At 35.1% G+C, this 19,316-nt stretch overlaps 2 protein-coding genes across 2 annotated transcripts; both read left to right on the forward strand.

Annotated features, from left to right (window-relative positions):
* The first annotated feature begins 9,531 nt into the window (after window positions 1–9,531).
* LOC101894463 (uncharacterized) lies at window positions 9,532–10,866 on the forward strand. The gene is made up of 2 exons (XM_005191134.4): window positions 9,532–10,476; window positions 10,543–10,866. Exons 1-2 carry the CDS (start codon window positions 9,727–9,729, stop codon window positions 10,774–10,776), a joined length of 984 nt encoding a protein of 327 aa, XP_005191191.2. The 5' UTR covers window positions 9,532–9,726; the 3' UTR covers window positions 10,777–10,866.
* A 4,551-nt stretch (window positions 10,867–15,417) lies between these two features.
* LOC101895285 (protein obstructor-E) lies at window positions 15,418–16,512 on the forward strand. Its single transcript, XM_005191940.4, has 2 exons — window positions 15,418–15,574; window positions 15,639–16,512. Exons 1-2 carry the CDS (start codon window positions 15,559–15,561, stop codon window positions 16,475–16,477), a joined length of 855 nt encoding a protein of 284 aa, XP_005191997.2. The 5' UTR covers window positions 15,418–15,558; the 3' UTR covers window positions 16,478–16,512.
* The last annotated feature ends 2,804 nt before the right edge of the window (window positions 16,513–19,316 follow it).

Consider the following 19,316-nt stretch of genomic DNA (forward strand, 5'->3'; position numbering starts at 1 on the left):
TGCAAAAAATAGATTTCTTTGTCTAATATTTTTTTTTAATTTTTTATATTAGTTTTTGACGTAGTCCATTTTCCATCTCTGGTCAAAAATCCAAAAACTTCGAAAATATGTTTTTTTTGGTCTAACATGTTTTCTTCTTTTTGTTAAAAAAAATATTTTTTTCTTTAATTTTTTTCACTTAGTCCACTTTCTACCTTCGGTGGGAAATTTAAAATTGCAAAAATAGGTTTCTTTGTCTAATATTTTTTTTTTTTTTTGTGAAAAAAATACTTTTTTCTTATTTTTTTATTTTAGTTTCTGACTTAGTCCATTTTCCATCTCTGGTGAAAATCCAAAAACTGCAAAAAAACATAAAACATGTTTTTTTGTTGCCTAATATGTTTTATTGTTTTTGTTAAAAAAGAAATATTTTTTTTCTTTAATTTTTTTCTTATTTTAATTGTTTCACTTAGTCCCCATCTCTGGTGGGAAATTCAAAAATTGCAAAAAAAAGATTTCTTTGTCTAATATTTTTTAATTTTTTATATTAGTTTTTGACTTAGTCCATTTTCCATTAAAAAATCTAAAAACTGCGAAAATATGTTTTTTTTTTTTGGTCTAACATGTTTTCTTCTTTTTGTTAAAAAAAATATTTTTTTCTTTAATTTTTTTCTTATTTTATTTTTTTCACTTAGTCTACTTTCCACCTTCGGTGGAAAATTAAAAATTGCAAAAATAGGTTTCTTTGTCTAATATTTTTTTGTTTTGTAAATAAATATTTTTTTCTTATTTTTTTTATTTTAGTTTTTGACTTAGTCCATTTTCCATCTCTGGTGGATAATCCAAAAACTGCAAAAATAAACAAAAAAATAATAAAAAAAGGGTTTTTTCTTGTCTAACGTGTTTTTTTTTGTTTAAAAATATATTTATTTTTTTTTTCTTATTTTAGTTTTTTTTTTTTGACTTAGTTCCCATTCCATCTCTGGTGGGAAATCCAAAAATTGCGAAAAAAAAAACAAAAAAAAAAATTTTTTTGTTCAATTTTTTTTTTATTTGAAATTTTTGACTTAGTCCACTTTGTCTTTCATTGGGCAAAACAACAACTATATGTCACTTAATTTCCTAATGCGGAAAAAATTGCTACACGCATTCCTAATATTAAAAAAATAATAACTTAGCAAATTGTAATCAATATTTCCCATCTCTGGCATGAGAGATAACAAATTGCAGAATATAGAGCCTAGCTACTATATTCGTATATTCGTCATAAAATACTGTTCTTTTAAGTACTTTTTTTTTCAAATTTTTATTTTTGATTTAGTTCACTTTGTCTTTCATCGGGCAAAACAACAAATATCTGCTATTGTTTTTACATAACATTTCACTTAACTTCCTAATATTAAAAAATATTATTCGCAATTACTATTTCCCATCTCTGGCGTGAGAGCTAATAAAGTGCGAAAATCGAGGCTCTACATTTTTTTCTTATTTTAATTTTGGGACTTAGTACACTTTTTCTACCATCGGGCAAAATCAACATTTAACTTCCCCGAGTGGGAAATTATAGACACTTACATTTCTAATATTAATTATCAATTATCACTTAGCAATTACTATTTCCCATCTCTGGCTAATAAAGTGCAAAAAAAGCGACTATAGTTTTGTTTAATTTTTTTTTTTTTAATTTTCTTCTTTTAATTTTTTGACTTAGTCCACTTTGACGTTAACCCAGAAAAAACACTACCTTGTCATTTTGCCATTGGGCTTCTCATCAAATTGCCTAGCATCGAGAAAACCCCGTCAACCTAAAAATATTTCTCCAGTTCTTTGTGATATTAGAAAATCACAATTACTACTTTCCATCCCTGGTAGGAATGCTGCAAACAGTGAGAAGGTACAGTGTTACCAAAAAAAAAAAAGTTCTTTTCAACAATTTTTTCATTGTTGATTTAGTCCATTTTGATAATCACACGGGAAATTCGCAACAAAAAAAAAAAAAAAAAATGCCATTGATTTTCTCTACAAAAAAATTGATTTTCTCAAATAGTTTTTTATTTTTGATTTAGTCTACTTTGATCTTCACACGGTAAATCGGCAACAACAACAATAACATTTTGTCATCGATTTTCTCCTCCATTTGTCTCATATTGTTGTCATAATATTTAGAAGTAACCTTAGAAATTTGTTTTAATTATTACATCCCAACCCTGATGTGTAGTTTCCCAGTTACAACAACAACAACGTTTTGTCATTGATTTTCTCCCTCAACTTTTCTTATATTGTGTCGTCACAGTATTAAAAAGTATCCTTTGGAAGTTGTTCCAATTAAAACTTTCCATCTCTGGTGTGTGATTTTCCGCTTACAACTACATTTTGCTATCGATTTTCTCCTCAATATGTCTTATATTGTCGTCATTACATCAAAATGTAGCCTTAGCGAAAATTTGTTCTAATTAAAACACCAACGGCAAAAGTCCGTTACCAATTTTGTTTATCCTCCGCCTCCCCAAGAAGTTGTTTTTCTTTAATAATTTTTCATTTTTGATTTAGTTCACTTTGCCTCTCAGTCGCCAAAAAACAACAATCACCTCTCATTTTTTTCATTGAGAAGACAATATCCAAATTGTCTTAAATAATAAAAAAACTGTCTTAACAAAATTAAAAAATCCCTTTGAAATTTGTTGCAATTATCATGTTCCATCCCTGGCATGGGAGCTTTCATTGCATAAAAATAATAGAATGTGACAGCTATAGCCTGCCTGTCATTTTCTTCAACTTCCGCTTCCTAAAAAATAAGTTTTTCTTAAATTCTTTTTTCATTAGTGATTTAGTCCACTTTGCCTCTCATAAGGTCACACAACAACTACCTGTCATTTTGCCATTGATTTTCTCATAGAATAGTCTTGCATTGTGAGTAAAAACCCCGTTGTGCTGAGATGTGCAATGCATAGCCAAACACTTTTGAATTGTCTCTTTGTGATATGTTCTCTATCTATCTCTCTCTTTTGCACAAACGAAACTCTTCGGGAAAAAATATTACGGTCTTGCATTGGCAATGCTTTCCTTACGTATGGTGGTTGTGGGTAAGAGAGTCACCCAGAGTGTTCGAGTGTGCGAAAGAGAGAGAGAGTAAACAACCACTGAATGCAATTATGAAGTTATTGCACAGAGAATAAAGAGTGTCGGCATTTTGGCTGGCCTTTGTTGGCTAGAGTTAGTTAGTTGTCGGCGTGATTTCAAAACGTATTGTTGTCAACGGAAGTGATACATGGAACGTTTTTTCTTGTTTTGTTCAAAATAATCTAAATTGGTAGTGGCTTATTGCTTTGTTTTATGTTTTTCTTTTATTATTTTATTATTTGTCGATGGTTAAGAGCGAAGTTAAAAAAAAAGTAAGCTTCAAAACGAAGGCTTGAAACATGAATAACAACACACGCACACACAAAAAATAGCCAAAACCAGTGTTCAGCAAATAAATGAATAAAAGCAAATGAAAAAAATAATATAACAAAAAAAAAAAAAAAAAAAACAACAGCAACAACAACAACAACGTTACCAAGTTACTGAAAAAGCCGAATAAAAATATTCAGCCAAAATAATAACAACAAATTTTTTCGAGTGAAATAAAACAAGCAAGGTAAATTGTGCATAATTATAAAATAAATTAACAACAACAATTGTAAATTTCCAGTGAAAGTTTGTTGTTTTATTTTGAGAAATTGGGAAGAAATAATGATGGCAGGAAAAATGTCATAAAGAAGTGTGGCAAAAGTAAACAAAAAATTTGGAAACCAAAAATAGTTAAAAATTTAAAAATTAAAAATATTTAAAAATATTTTTTTTTTTCTGAAAATAAAAAACAAATTTACGAAAATCTGTTAAATTTTGCAATAATAGAAAAATATAAATAACATAAAATAGTTTTATTCTATAAATTTTGCCGAAAATCGACAAGGGCTACCTGTTCGCTCCAGCAACCAAACAAAAGCAACAACAACAACCCAATTCAAACAAGGCGGCAATTTACACTAAATTAACAGAAAACGAAACAAAGGCATTTAGTTGTACAAAAAAAAAAAAAAAGCAAACGAAGCAAAAAGGAAAAAATAAAACATTCAACAGAAATTCATCAAGCAAAACCGGCCAAAAACAACAACAACAACAACAATATTAGTTGTGTACCTTTTCGTCTAAAGTAGAGGTGTTCAATTTTAGTTGTTGTTGCTAGTTTTCTTTTGATATTTAATTCGTTGTGTCGTCTTTGTGTGTGTGCTGCAAGTTAAACAAATCAGAAAAAGAAAAACATTTCTTAATTATAAATAATATTTCATGTTCTCTTTTTATTCATCAACAAAAACAAAGAAGAAGAACACAGCATAATTGTAGAGGTGCTTGTGTGTGTGAATGTGTGTAGCCCCCATTGGCAGCAAACAAAATCATAATTAATTTTGTTCGTTTTCTATTAAATTTTCTTCCCTACCTTCACTCAGAAATGTGTCTCTGTCTTTTGATCAAATAAAGTTTGTTGTTGTTGTTCCTTAGATTTTGTTTGATTTGTGTCTTAAAATTTTCTAGAGCTCCAAAAACAATTCTAAACAAAGCCATTAACGCAACATCTGTGTGTAAATAACAAAACAAAATGCAATTGCACCTGTTTTAATAAGACAATAACCCGCCACAAGAACAAAAACACCAACAACAACGAAAACACAGCATTTCAAATTCTAACAAATAAATAACAAACTAGAATAACAAGAAGAAGAAGAAGCAGCAGCAGCAGAAGTAATCAAAAGAAATTCCCCCATCACTGAGAATAAAAAGATAAAACAAAACGGTGTTACTCACAACATCCTACTCTGTGCCTTTTCGTGTGTGTGTGCATCTTTCTCTCCCGCTCAACAATTTATTATCTCCAGTTATTTCGTGTAGTTGTTTTTGTTAGAAGTGTAAAATCCCATTCCTTTTCCATTGTGTTGCTCACTCACCTGGTTGCAGTGTGAATGAGAGAAGAGATAGGAAGTGATTGCGGTGTTTTTTGTCATAAAGGAAAGAAGTAACACGAAAAAAAAAAACACACACACAGAAACCTGTCAAAAGTGCATCCATCATCACCCACAGCACAGGGTTGCCAATTGTTTGGTGAAATCTACAAGGCAATCGACATTTAAAAAGGTGAGTTTATCATATAATTTTTTAAATAAAATGATGAAAATAGGAAATAAAATGTGGAAAACAATAAAATTATGAAAATTTTAAATGAAAAATAAATAAAAATGGGCCGTGAAATGTAAAAACAACAGTTCCAAAGTGAAAAGAAAAATGTAAAAAATAATAATAATAATTATAAACAACTATGCAAATAATCAAACAAAAATAATGTATAGAAATAAGTAACTGACCGACTGAGAATCAAGGCCCAGACTACACGGCTGAAGCTTGAATCTTGGAATTTTGCAGAAGGGCAGTCTTGGTGTTGGGTTTTTTGGAAATTGATACTAAAACGGGTACGAAAAGTACTAAAATGCACTAAAAATTGAATACTTTGTATTAGACAAATGGTATGAGCTAGAATTCTGAAAATTGGAATGAGAGTCACTGGAGTCACATAGATTGCAGGATAGATGTACTAAAGGGTTTTTGAAAATTCGAAATTTTAATTGATACTAAAAGAAAGTGCGGAAAGTGCTAAAATGTACTAAAAATTGAATAATTTGTATTGGACAAATGGAATGAGCTACAATTCTGAAATTTGATTTATGAGACTGACTGATGGAGTGCAGGATAAATGTATGTTTTCGGAAATTCTAATTTTAAAATTACGAAAAGTACTAAAATGGTACTAAACTTCTAGAATGGTACCATTTTGGTATATTGTGAACCGATAGAATTAAAAGGTGGAAATGGAGGTATGAGAATCAAGGTTGGAAAGTAGGTTTGATACATGAGGTGATTTTAGAAATTTGTACTAAGTATGCGAACTGTACTAAATGGTACTAAATTTGGTCCTTGAAAAATATTCTTTAAAAATTCCACGTTTGAAGGACTGCTGGTCCTTGAAAAATATTCTTTAAAAATTCCACGTTTGAAGGACTGCTGGTCCTTGAAAAATATTCTTTAAAAATTCCACGTTTGAAGGACTGCTGTACCTTGAAAAATATTCTTTAAAAATTCCACGTTTGAAGGACTGCTGGTCCTTGAAATATATTCTTTAAAAAATCCACGTTTGAAGGACTGCTGGTCCTTGAAAATTTTTCTTTAAAATTCCACGTTTGAAGGACTGCTGGTCCTTGAAAAATATTCTTTAAAAATTCCACGTTTGAAGGACTGCTGGTCCTTGAAAATATTCTTTAAAAATTCCAAGTTTGAAGGACTGCTGGTCCTTGAAAAATATTCTTTAAAAATTCCACGTTTGAAGGACTGCTGGTCCTTGAAAAATATTCTTTAAAAATTCCACGTTTGAAGGACTGCTGGTCCTTGAAAAATATTCTTTAAAAAAACCACGTTTGAAGGACTGCTGGTCCTTGAAAAATATTCTTTAAAAATTCCACGTTTGAAGGACTGCTGGTCCTTGAAAAATATTCTTTAAAAAATCCAAGTTTCAAGGACAGCTGGTCCTTGAAATATATTCTTTAAAAAATCCACGTTTGAAGGACTGTTGGTCCTTGAAAAATATTCTTTAAAAAATCCACGTTTGAAGGACTGATGGTCCTTGAAAAATATTCTTTAAAAATTCCACGTTTGAAAGACTATGAAAAATATTCTTTAAAAAATCCACGTTTTTAGGACTGCTGGTCCTTGTAAAATATTCTTTAAAAAATCCAAGTTTCAAGGACTGTTGGTCCTTGAAAAATATTCTTTAAAAAATCCAAGTTTCAAGGACTGCTGGTCCTTGAAATATATTCTTTAAAAATTCCACGTTTGAAGGACTGTTGGTCCTTGAAAATATTCTTTAAAAATTCCACGTTTGAAGGACTGCTGGTCCTTGAAAAATATTCTTTAAAAAATCCACGTTTCAAGGACTGCTGGTCCTTGAAATATATTCTTAAAAAAATCCACGTTTGAAGGACTGTTGGTGTTGGTAAAAAATCCAAGTTTCAAGGACAGCTGGTCCTTGAAAAATATTCTTTAAAAATTCCACGTTTGAAGGACTGCTGGTCCTTGAAAAATATTCTTTAAAAATTCCACGTTTGAAGGACTGCTGGTCCTTGAAAAATATTCTTTAAAATTCCACGTTTGAAGGACTGCTGGTCCTTGAAAAATATTCTTTAAAAATTCAACGTTTGAAGGACTGCTGGTCCTTGAAAAATATTCTTTAAAAATTCAACGTTTGAAGGACTGCTGGTCCTTGAAATATATTCTTTAAAAAATCCACGCTTGAAGGACTGCTGGTCCTTGAAAAAATATTCTTTAAAAAATCCACGTTTCAAGGACTGCTGGTCCTTGAAAAATATTCTTTAAAAAATCCAAGTTTCAAGGACAGCTGGTTCTTGAAAAATATTCTTTAAAAAATCCACGTTTGAAGGACTGCTGGTCCTTGAAAAATATTCTTTAAAAATCCAAGTTTCAAGGACAGCTGGTCCTTGAAATATATTCTTTAAAAATTCCACGTTTGAAGGACTACTGGTCCTTGAAAAATATTCTTTAAAAATTCGACGTTTGAAGGACTGCTGGTCCTTGAAAAATATTCTTTAAAAATTCCACGTTTGAAGAACTGTTGGTCCTTGAAAAATATTCTTTAAAAATTCAACGTTTGAAGGACTGCTGGTCCTTGAAATATATTCTTTAAAAAATCCACGCTTGAAGGACTGCTGGTCCTTGAAAAAATATTCTTTAAAAAATCCACGTTTCAAGGACTGCTGGTCCTTGAAAAATATTCTTTAAAAAATCCAAGTTTCAAGGACAGCTGGTTCTTGAAAAATATTCTTTAAAAAATCCACGTTTGAAGGACTGCTGGTCCTTGAAAAATATTCTTTAAAAATCCAAGTTTCAAGGACAGCTGGTCCTTGAAATATATTCTTTAAAAAAATCCACGTTTGAAGGAGTGCTGGTCCTTGAAATATATTCTTTAAAAAATTCACGTTTGAAGGACTGCTGTGGCCCCTGTTAATATCAGGAATGGAGATTTGACGGTGGTTTTGGAAATTTGTACCATAATTGTACAAAAGGTACTAAATTTGGTATTGGGTGAAGGTATAGAGCTGAAAACCCGAAATTGGAGATTGGATATTGAGGTATCTGTTGGTATCTGGAATTGAGAGATTTGATACTGAGGTCTCTGTTAATATCTGGAAAGGAGATGTGTGGAGGTGGATTCAGAAGTGTGTTCAATAGTTGTACGAAAATTACTAAATGGTACTAAATTTGGTATTGGGTGAAGGAATAGGGATGAAATCCTGAAATTTGATATTGAGGTATCTGTTGGTATCTGGAATTGTGATATGGAGGTATTTTTCGGAATGACATACTAAAATTGAACACAAAAGTACGGAATGTTACTATATTTGGTATTAAGTGAAGAAATAGTGTTGGAATCCTCAAATTTGATATTGAGGCCTCCATTGGTATCTGGCATTGAGATATGGAGGTGCTTTTGGAAATGTTTACCATAATTGTTCTAAATGGCACGAATTTGGTTATTGCATAAAAGAATATAGCGGAAGTCCTGAAATTTGATACTGAGGTCTTTTTCTAAATATCCGAAATTGAGAAGGTGAAGGTGGTTTCGGAAATATGTAGTAATTGTACGAAAACTACTTAATGGTACCACATTTGGTATATTGGTTGCAGGAATAGAGCTCGAATCCTAAAATTTGATATTGAGGTCTCTGATGGCTAGTGGTTTTAGAAATTAGGAGAAAAATAGGAGTTTCTTTCCAATTTTTTTTATTAAATATTTCGAATTTCCAATTTTCGTTCATAATTTTTTGTGGTTGATTTCTTGAACTATTTTTGGTCCTTCGATCAAGAAAATTGTTTTCAAAATTTTTTTTTGGTTTTTTTAAATATTTTTGGTCCTTCGCTATTGGGAAAATGTCAGATTATTGAATATTTTTTATATAAATTTAAAAAAGTTTTTTTTGGGCTTTCGATTTAGGCATATTTTGGTCCTTCGATGAAGAAAAAATTTTTTTTTAAAAATATCATTTTTTGGTCCTTCGGTCTGGATATTTGTTTGGTCCTTCGTTTACAATATTCTCTCCTTTGAGGATTTTTATAGATATAATATCACCATTTTTTGGTCCTTCGATCTGGTTAATTTTGTGGCTCTTCGTTTACAATATTCTCTCCTTTGAGGATTTTTATAGATATAAGGTCTTTATTATTAAAATTACCCTTAGAAGACCTCCAAATTTCTTCAAGTTCTCCGAAAGGACAAATAAAAAGTTTTCCCCAAAAAAAGATTACGTGACTCATTTCCCCCCACACAATTTCGTGGGAAAGGTCATTGCCTGCCTGTCTAAGATAAGAAAAAGTTTATCTTTCGGATTGGTACTTCGAAGAAAAAAAAGAACAGATTTCATTATTCAAAGAACACCAGAGCAAAATATGTACGCAAATCAATTAACAGGCAATTTACCATGCAATTATCGAGATATATCGATAAGGCCGGAAAGAGGGAAATTCACTTTCAATAAAATTGGCAGCTACTGCCGCAAAGCCCTTCAGTTAGACGAAATCTTTTCACCAAAGAACAACCAAATCCGACTCCCAAGACTTAGAACAAGAAATCTACGGAGAGAAACCAAAATGCCAAAATCATCAACCTTGTGGATAGCCTTTGTGATGGCCCTGTCGCCATGGTTTTGTGGCATAGCCTTAGCCGATGACTATGCCGAATGTGAGGGTAAAGACAATCGTTATATTGCCAGCCCAAAGGGCTGTTCCAATTACATTTTCTGCTATGGCCATGACTCCTTTGAGGGTAATTGTGATGAGGATGCTCCATATTTTTCCGAAGACGAACAGACATGTGATGTTAATCCAGAGGTTTGTGCAAATTTGGAGCTTACACAGTCCGGTGAGGAGGGGGGTGATGCTGGCGCGGAAGGAAGTGAGGAGGAGTCGAATCCAGAGGGACCTCAAGTGGAACCGATTGCTCCCGTAGAACAGCCCTCAAATGTGGCAACCCAAGCCCCAACCGCAACCTCAGCAGGCCCTTCACCAGCTCCAACATTCTCACCGACGTCTTCCCCTCCTGGGCCAACCTTTGTACCCACAACCTTCAAGCCCTCTACAGGCATAACTGGTACATTTGCTCCTTCTACCGCAAAACCAGCTCCAACTGGCTCCAGCATTTCAACACCCATTGCCCTGCCCGATGCCAAATGCCCTGCCGTAGATGATCCCTCCAACCTGGTTTTCCTACAAAATCCCAAATCCTGTTCCGATTATTTTATGTGCTATCATGGTGAACCCATTGCCATGCACTGTTCCCATTCGCTGCATTTCGATATCAAGACGCATAAATGTGATTATCCGGAAAATGTCCAGTGTCAGGTGGGCTGAGTGAAATTTTCCTGACAGAGAAGATAAATTAATTTTTATTATTTTTTTTCGTTGTAGCTACATTTCTTCTCTCCCCGGGAAAAATGCCAGGCCCATACCGTCGATGTTTTCCCCCATCCCACCAATTGTAATTATTATTACATGTGCCGTCTGGGCTATCTCCTGGTGATGCAGTGTCCCCCCAACATGGATTGGGATTATAATCGCAATGTTTGTGTGCTGCGTGGCCGGGCCAATTGCTATTCGAATGTCAATCGACAGAGCAATAATTGGAATTTGTTTTTGAATTAAAGGGGAAATTTTTAAAATATTGAAAAATAAAAAAAAAATAGAAATTTTTCGAATCCAAGGACCATTAACGAAGGACCAAAAACAAAACGTTGTGAAATTAAATTTAAATAAATTTGAAATATTAAATAATGGAAATAAGAAGCACGAATGCTTGGAATAAAATGCTCACTATATTTTTATTAACCCAGGGTCTGGTACCTCACCTTCAAAGGGTCAACATTTTGAATATCCGTGAAGCTCATAAAACGCGAAATTAGCATTCGATTCCATTCAGACTTGGCACATCTCAAAATTTCTATCAACATAAAATCTGTTATAAAAATAGTATGGATCGGACCATTCCTTCTGGTAGCTCTTCCACAAAGGGTCAAAATTTTGAAAATCCGTGAAACTCACAAAACTTGAAATTGACATCCGATTCCATTCTAACTTCAATATTACCATCAACACAAAATCTGTTATAAAAATAGTAGAGATCGGACCATTTCTTCTGATACCTCCCCCACAAAGGGTTTAAGTTTTGAATAACCAAAACGGTGATAGAATCCGACATCAGCATCTGGTTCTCTTCATATTTCACACATCACTATATTTTTATCAACCAAAGGTTTGGTGTAAAAAGGGGATATATCGATCCACTCCTTCTGGTACCTCCCCCACAAAGGGTCAAATTTTTGAAAATCCATGAAACTCACAAAACTTGAAATTGACATCCGATTCTATTCAAACTTGGTACAGCTCAATATTACCATCAACACAAGATCTGTTATAAATATGGTAGGGACCAGACCATCCTTTCTGATACCTCCCCCACAAAGGGTTTAAGTTTTGAATAACCAAAACGGTGATAAAATCCGACATCAGCATCCGGTTCTCTTCATATTTCACACATAGCAATATTTTTATCAACCAAAGGTTTAGTGCAAAAAGGGGATATATCGATCCACTCCTTCTGGTACCACCCCCACAAAGGGTCAAAATTTTGAATATCCATGAGGCCCATAAATCGCGAAATTAACATCCGATTCCATTCAGACTTGATACATCTAAATATTTTTCTCAACATAAGATCTGTTATAAAGATGGTGGAGATCGGACCATTTCTTCTGATACCCCACCCCCAAAGGGTCAAAGTTTTGAATAACCAAAACGGTGACAAATCCGAAATAAGCATCCGGTTCTCTTCATATTTCACACATCACAATATTTTTATCAACCAAAGATTTGGTGTAAAAAGAGGATATATCGATCCACTCCTTCTGGTACCTCCCCCACAAAGGGTCAAAATTTTGAATATCCATGAGGCCCATAAATAGCGAAATTAACATCCGATTCCATTCAGACTTGATACATCTCAATATTTCCATCAACACAAGATCTATTACAAAGATTGTAGAGGTCGGACCATTTCTTCTGATAACTCCCCCATATAGGGTCAAAGTTTTGAATAACCAAAACAATTCTAAAATCCAAAGTAAGCATCCGGCTCTCTTCATATTCCACACATCCCATTACTTCTGCTAACATAAGATATGCTGTGAAGATGGAATATATCGGTCAATTCCTTCTGGTACCCCATATATAGCCCCCATATAACCGTACCCCTATATTCGGTAGTTCGATGATTTTAGCCAAATTTTTTCAATGGAATTGTCTGGAATTCTTCACAAAAAGTTCTATGTGAGTACTTTACCCCCTGAAAGAGAATTGTTCATGTAGGTCCACGTCTTCGTGTAGCCCTCATATAATGGTACCTCCCGATATTCGGTATTTTGAGGATATTAGCGACATAATTCACTGGAATTGTTTCAAATTTCGTATTTGAAGTTCGTAATGGAAACTACAACCTATGACCAAAAATTGTCCCTGCAGGTTTACCACTTCGTATATCCTCCATATAACGGCAACTCCCGATATTCGGTATTTTGATGATATTAGCGCCATAATTCACCGGAATTGTTTCAAATTTCGTATTTGAAGATCGCAATGGCTACTACAACCTATGACCGAAAATTGTCTATGCAGGTCCACGTCTTTGTATAGCCCTCATATAACGATACCTCCCTATATTCGGTATTTTGATGATATTGGCGACATAATTCACCGGGATTGCTTCAAATTTTGTATTTGAAGTTCGGAATCGTTACTACATCCTATGACAGAAAATTGTCCCTGCAGGTTCACCACTTCTTAAAGCCCCCATATAACAGCATCTCCCCATATTCGGTATTTTAATAATTTTAGCCACATTTTTCAATGGAATTGTTTCAAATTTCGTATCTAAAGTTCGTAATGGGCACTTCAACCTATGACCGAAAATTGTCTATGCCGGTCCACGCCTTCGTATAGCTCCCATACAACGGCAACTTCCGATATTCGGTATTTTGCTGATATTAGCGACACAATTCACCGGAATTGTTTTAAATTTCGTATTTGAGATTCGCTATGGATACTACTACATATGACAGAAAATTGTCTGTGTAGGTCCACGTCTTTGTATAGCCCCCATACAACGGTACCTTCAGATATTCGGTATTTTGATGCTATTAGCGCCATAATTCACCGGAATTGTTTCAAATTTCGTATTTGAAGATCGCAATGGCTACTACAACCTATGACCGAAAATTGTCTATGCAGGTCCACGTCTTTGTATAGCCCTCATATAACGATACCTCCCTATATTCGGTATTTTGATGATATTGGCGACATAATTCACCGGGATTGCTTCAAATTTTGTATTTGAAGTTCGGAATCGTTACTACATCCTATGACAGAAAATTGTCCCTGCAGGTTCACCACTTCTTAAAGCCCCATATAACAGCATCTCCCCATATTCGGTATTTTAATAATTTTAGCCACATTTTTCAATGGAATTGTTTCAAATTTCGTATCTAAAGTTCGTAATGGGCACTTCAACCTATGACCGAAAATTGTCTATGCCGGTCCACGCCTTCGTATAGCTCCCATACAACGGCAACTTCCGATATTCGGTATTTTGCTTATATTAGCGACACAATTCACCGGAATTGTTTTAAATTTCGTATTTGAGATTCGCTATGGATACTACTACATATGACAGAAAATTGTCTGTGTAGGTCCACGTCTTTGTATAGCCCCCATACAACGGTACCTTCAGATATTCGGTATTTTGATGCTATTAGCGCCATAATTCACCGGAATTGTTTCAAATTTCGTATTTGAAGATCGCAATGGCTACTACAACCTATGACCGAAAATTGTCTATGCAGGTCCACGTCTTTGTATAGCCCTCATATAACGATACCTCCCTATATTCGGTATTTTGATGATATTGGCGACATAATTCACCGGGATTGCTTCAAATTTTGTATTTGAAGTTCGGAATCGTTACTACATCCTATGACAGAAAATTTTCCCTACAGGTCCACGTCTTCGTATAGCCTCCATACCACGGTATCTCCTTCTATTCGGTATTTTGATGATATTAGCGACATAATTCACCGGAATTGTTTCAAATTTCGTATTTGAAATTCGTAATGGATATTACAGGCTATGACAGAAAATTGTCCGTGCAGGTCCACGCCTTCGTATAGCCCCCATACAACAGTACCTTCCGATATTCGGTATTTTGATGATATTAGCGACATAATTCAACGGAATTGTTTCGAATTTGGTATTTGAAGTTTGTAATAGAAACTACAGCCTATGACAGAAAATTGTCCGTACATGTCCACGCCTTCGTATAGCCCCCATACAACAGTACCTTCCGATATTCGGTATTTTGATGATATTGGCGACATAATTCACCGGGATTGCTTCAAATTTGGTATTTGAAGTTGGTAATGGTACTACAACCCATGACGGAAAATTGTCCCTGCAGGCTCACGCCTTCGTACAGCCCCCATACAACAGTACCTTCCGATATTCGGTATTTTGATGATATTAGCGCCATAATTCACCGGAATTGTTTCAAATTTGGTATTTGAAGTTGGTAATGGGTACTACAACCCATAACGGAAAATTGTCCCTGCAGGCTCACGCCTTCGTATAGCCCCCATATAACGACACCTCCCGATATTCGGCATTTTGATTATATTAGCGCTATAATTCACCGGAATTGTATCAAATTTCGTATTTAAAGCTGGGAATCGTTACTACAGCCTTTGACCAAAAAAATTAGTTATACCGCACCAAGGCTTCCTATAGCTCTCATACAAAGGTTTTCATTTGTGTGGCATTTTTCGACGGATTTTTTTTTTAATTTTTAAATTCTTTCCGAATGGTGGCCGGCCGAACTTAACTGTTTTTTTTTTTTTGGTCCTTAAATCAAAATGTCTCTTGAATTGTTGTTATGGTAATTTCGGAGTATTTCTCTTTTCAATAACATGTCATTTGGTCCTTCGACTTGTTAGTGATTCTCAATCCAAAAAATCAATTAATTCCAGAAAAAAATCCCAACATAACCCTGACTCATTTTGACATGCTAAAAATCTCTGGTAATTGATATTTGTTTATTCGTTTCAAATATTTGTAGAAAAAAAAAAAAACAAAACAAAAAATCCCAGAGCAAAACACAGAATTCAAATTACTGGCGGAAGAAGAGATAACCCAGATAATGGGAACCGCACTTCCATGGAAATAATCTTTTGCTTTTTGTTTTTTTTTTGAGGCAACGGAAATTGATTCGATTCGAAACTTATCTGAGTTGATACATTTGAATGACTTTAAATATGCAAAGAATTTAGATCAAGTTTAGACGTGGTAAAGTTAAGAAGTTAGCGGACGAAACGTCAGAGCAAAAAAATGAGGTTAAGCCAAGGTAAGGGGAATGGATTTGGAAGTTTCAAAGGAAAAAAGTGTTTAAAGGTTATATTTTGTTGCAGATTTAAGGCTCATGAATCTAGTGGTTGTTTTGCTGGAAATTTCCATCAATCCGGTCCAAAGTTTGAGGCACAAAGTTTCACGACAAAATTCCAATCCTTGTGCCAATCATGCGGTGGGAGATTTGGTGGAAAATCCAACCGACTGTAGCCTCTTCTTTTTCTGTGGCGATGATGGTGAAACGGTGGAGGCCTCATGTCCCTACAATATGTTCTTTAATCCCCAAACGAAGCTGTGTGATGTGGTCGAAAAGGTACCACACTGCCAGACAGGTAATCGCCCCCCATCCCCGGCCAATGGTCCAAACTCTGCTGCCCCAGCTGCCCCATCGGCCCCGGTAAGCGCTGAAGACATTCTGGCCAATGCGAATCGTTACTGCTTCGATTTGTACGGCCAACAGGCCCAATCCAATGCCCTGGTATTCATTGCAAATCCCCAAAATTGCTATCAATATTTCATGTGCTATCACGGTCAGGCCTTGGTCCAGGAGTGCAGTGCCAATCTCTATTGGAATGCCAAAATCGGTAAATGTGACATGCCCACAAATGTCCAATGCATACCGCCCGAGTTAAGCAATGCAAATGCAATGCAAATATCTCCCGTGCCAGGGGGAGGGGAACAACCGCAGGAACAGGAAACCATGTGTCCGGTGTACGGGCATCATATCTTCCCACACATGGAGCGTTGCGATTTCTTTATCTATTGTGTCAAGGGTCATGCCATTGTGCAGCGTTGTCCCTTCTTTCATTATTTCGATGTGGAGAGTGGTCGCTGCAAGGTCCGGCCGATGGCCTTGTGTATCAAGGATTTAAATTTGAAATTCCGCATGAATTCATTTTGAAGCGAAGAGAATAAAATTTTAATGAAGAAATAAAAAAATAAGTTAAAAAGCACCCGAATTCGACTTTTAATACCCTCCATACCATTTGGAAGGAACTTGAAAAATAAAAAAAAAAAAAATCGTCGAAAAAAACCGGCTAAATAAAAACCGAAGACCGAAGAACCTGTATAAGTAATTTTTTTTTGTCATAGACTCCGAATTTCGAATACGAAATTTGAAATAATTCCGGTGAAAAATGTCGCTAAAATCATTAAAATATCGAATATCGGGAGGTACCGTTGTATGGGGGGCTATAAGAAGGCCTGGTCCAGCATAGTCAATTTTCTGTCATTTCGAGCTTTAAGTACCAAGTTTGAAATAATTCCGATCTATAATGTCGCTTACATAAACAAAATACCGAATATAGGGAGGTACCTTTATATGGGGGCTGTATTAAAAAAGGTGGACCGACATGGGGCCTTCCCATTGGATTATTCCATTATTGGAGTTATGTCAAATGGAGAGTTCTTCTTTCTAAATTTCAGAATAACTTTAGATTTGTTCGAATTGGTCACCTTTGGCACGAATTATGGCCTTCAAAATGGCCAATGAAACCATCACGCGTTGCTCGAATGTTGCTTTGCGGTATTTTGGTCCATTCCCGGTGAAGCGCTTACTTGAGGTGATCGACACTTTGGTATTTTTTAGTGTCAACCTTGCTTTCCAAAATACTCCGGACACAAAAGTCCAACGAATTGGTATCCGGAGATTTTGGTGTCCATTGTGTGCTGAAAATGAAGCGAGGAACCTCATTTTGTAACCATTCTTGGCTTTCGAACCATTCTGAGTGCGACGGTGCTGAGTCTTGTTGGATTGTCCAAGGTCTGCGGCTGAAATGTTTGCGTGCCCAAGGCTTAAATACACCCTCCAGAATATTTTCGCGATAATATTCGGCATTTATTCTGATACCACGGTCGATTAATACAAGCGCAGAGCGATCATCGGCTGTTATGGCGGCCCACATCATCACCATGGTCGGCGCTTGAGTTCTGGTGGCCAAGCGAAGGTGCACATTTTCAGCTGACCTCATTTTGTTTGTTTACAAACTGCTGGACAACGAATGTTTTCTCATCTCGGAGACCACCAAACCAAATTCGGCAGTTCATCACTTTCTTCGGTCAAGCGAAGCAACTCTTTAGCTCTTTTGAGTCTATTTTCTTTCTGTTGCGGTGTAAGTTCTTGCACTTTTTGGAATTTCAATGGCTTTTCCCCCCGAGCTCATTTTTCAATATTTGCCGAATGCCGAAGTCTGCGATATATTCAGCTCACGAGCCACTAGAATAATTTTAACAGCTGGCGGATGAGTGGCTTAGAAATGACAGCAGTCTGAAGTTGTTAGTAATTTTTTCATCTCACCTTGAATATATCTATGACGACCCTCTGTGGAGTAGGTTCTGAAGGAATCTTGAATCCCTAAATAGAAATATTGAGATGTTTGAAGTCTAAATGGAATCGGAATGGAATGAATGGCTGAGGGTATAAAGTACCCAAGTACCCCTATTGAAAGCCTGGCTTTGCCTGGCAAAGATTTTGTTACAATTTTGTTTATGTAGCTCAGCCATGGCTTGCAGCTCTCCAAACCGTCCCCCGCGACATTTTTCTACCAACTGCTGTAATGTGCTGGTGTCTGTGCTTTTTGCTGGAAATCTGGTGATAAGCCGTCGCCATGATTTACCAACCATGCAGCCATACAGTCAGTCAGCCAAGCAGTCAAGCAATTGGGTACCACTCGGCGATATCGTTCGTACATTTCAAATGAGCAAATTGCGAATGTTAGCAGAAAATGCGCGAAAAAGAAACACAAGAAGAAAATATGTTGTCAACCAAAGGCAAAGGCAATAAAGAAAAATTGGTTGCGGTGATTTGATTGTAGGTTTTATGTTGTCAGGTTAGAGTTGCAAACTCATACGGGTGATTTTGGTGGTATAGGTTTTTTGGATTTTTTTTCCGAGGATATGTTGACATATAATCAAAGAATAAAAATATGTGGTACAATAAATGGTCCTTCGGGGGCCAAAAAACGTGGGTTTATTTTTTTTATATAATTTTTAGACTTTATAAGATCCATAGAGCCTAGGAAATATTTGCCACAAAATATTGCAGACCCCAAGGAACTTATGAAGATTTTTTATATAATATAGTGCCCATGATGGCCACGAACAATTTTTTTTTTATAAAATTTTGGTAGGCTCCAGAGGTTCCATGAAAAATTTCGTATAAATAATGTTTGGTTTTTAAAAAATTTTCCTTGCAATCTAGAGCCAATAAAAAATCTGTAAAAATTGTTAGGCCCTTGGGAGTATTGGAAAATTTTTATAATCATTATTTTTTTATTTATAAAGTTTCTTAGGGGGTCTACCATAAAGTTTCTATGAAGCATTGTAGGCCACATTGAGTTTATACAATTTTTTTCTTTAAAAATTGATAGGTACCTAGGGGTCTATGAAAATTTGCCTATAAAGCGTCAGTAAGCTCTTGGGTATGTGAAAAATTTGCCTGTAAAATATTATAGACCCTACTGAGCTATTGAAAACTTGTCTATCAAATTATATGGCGCCTAGGACCCTCTAGGACCTATGGAAATGTTTCTGTAACTAGGGGTCCATGAATTATTTTCCCTAAAATATTATAGGCTCCATGAAACTTACGAAAAATGTCCCCAAAAATTGCATGAAATTTGGGGCGCATGAAAAGTTTTCTTTCAAATTTTTTAGGCAACCTAGGGGTCTATGCGTTTTTTTCTATCCTGTGGCCTAGGAACTATTTTCGATAATTTAAACAAAAAACTCCTGTTTTATTT

The sequence above is a fragment of the Musca domestica genome, unplaced genomic scaffold (assembly GCF_030504385.1).
Source record: "Musca domestica strain aabys unplaced genomic scaffold, Musca_domestica.polishedcontigs.V.1.1 73, whole genome shotgun sequence".
NCBI classification, from domain to species: Eukaryota; Metazoa; Arthropoda; class Insecta; order Diptera; family Muscidae; genus Musca; species Musca domestica.

Excerpts from the sequence above, each read along its gene's own strand:
- LOC101894463 (XM_005191134.4), top strand. The coding sequence starts at position 9,727 with ATGCCAAAATCATCAACCTTGTGGATAGCCTTTGTGATGGCCCTGTCG. Across the intron at positions 10,477-10,542 it reads CGGAAAATGTCCAGTGTCAG|CTACATTTCTTCTCTCCCCG; the intron begins GTGGGCTGAGTG and ends TTTTCGTTGTAG.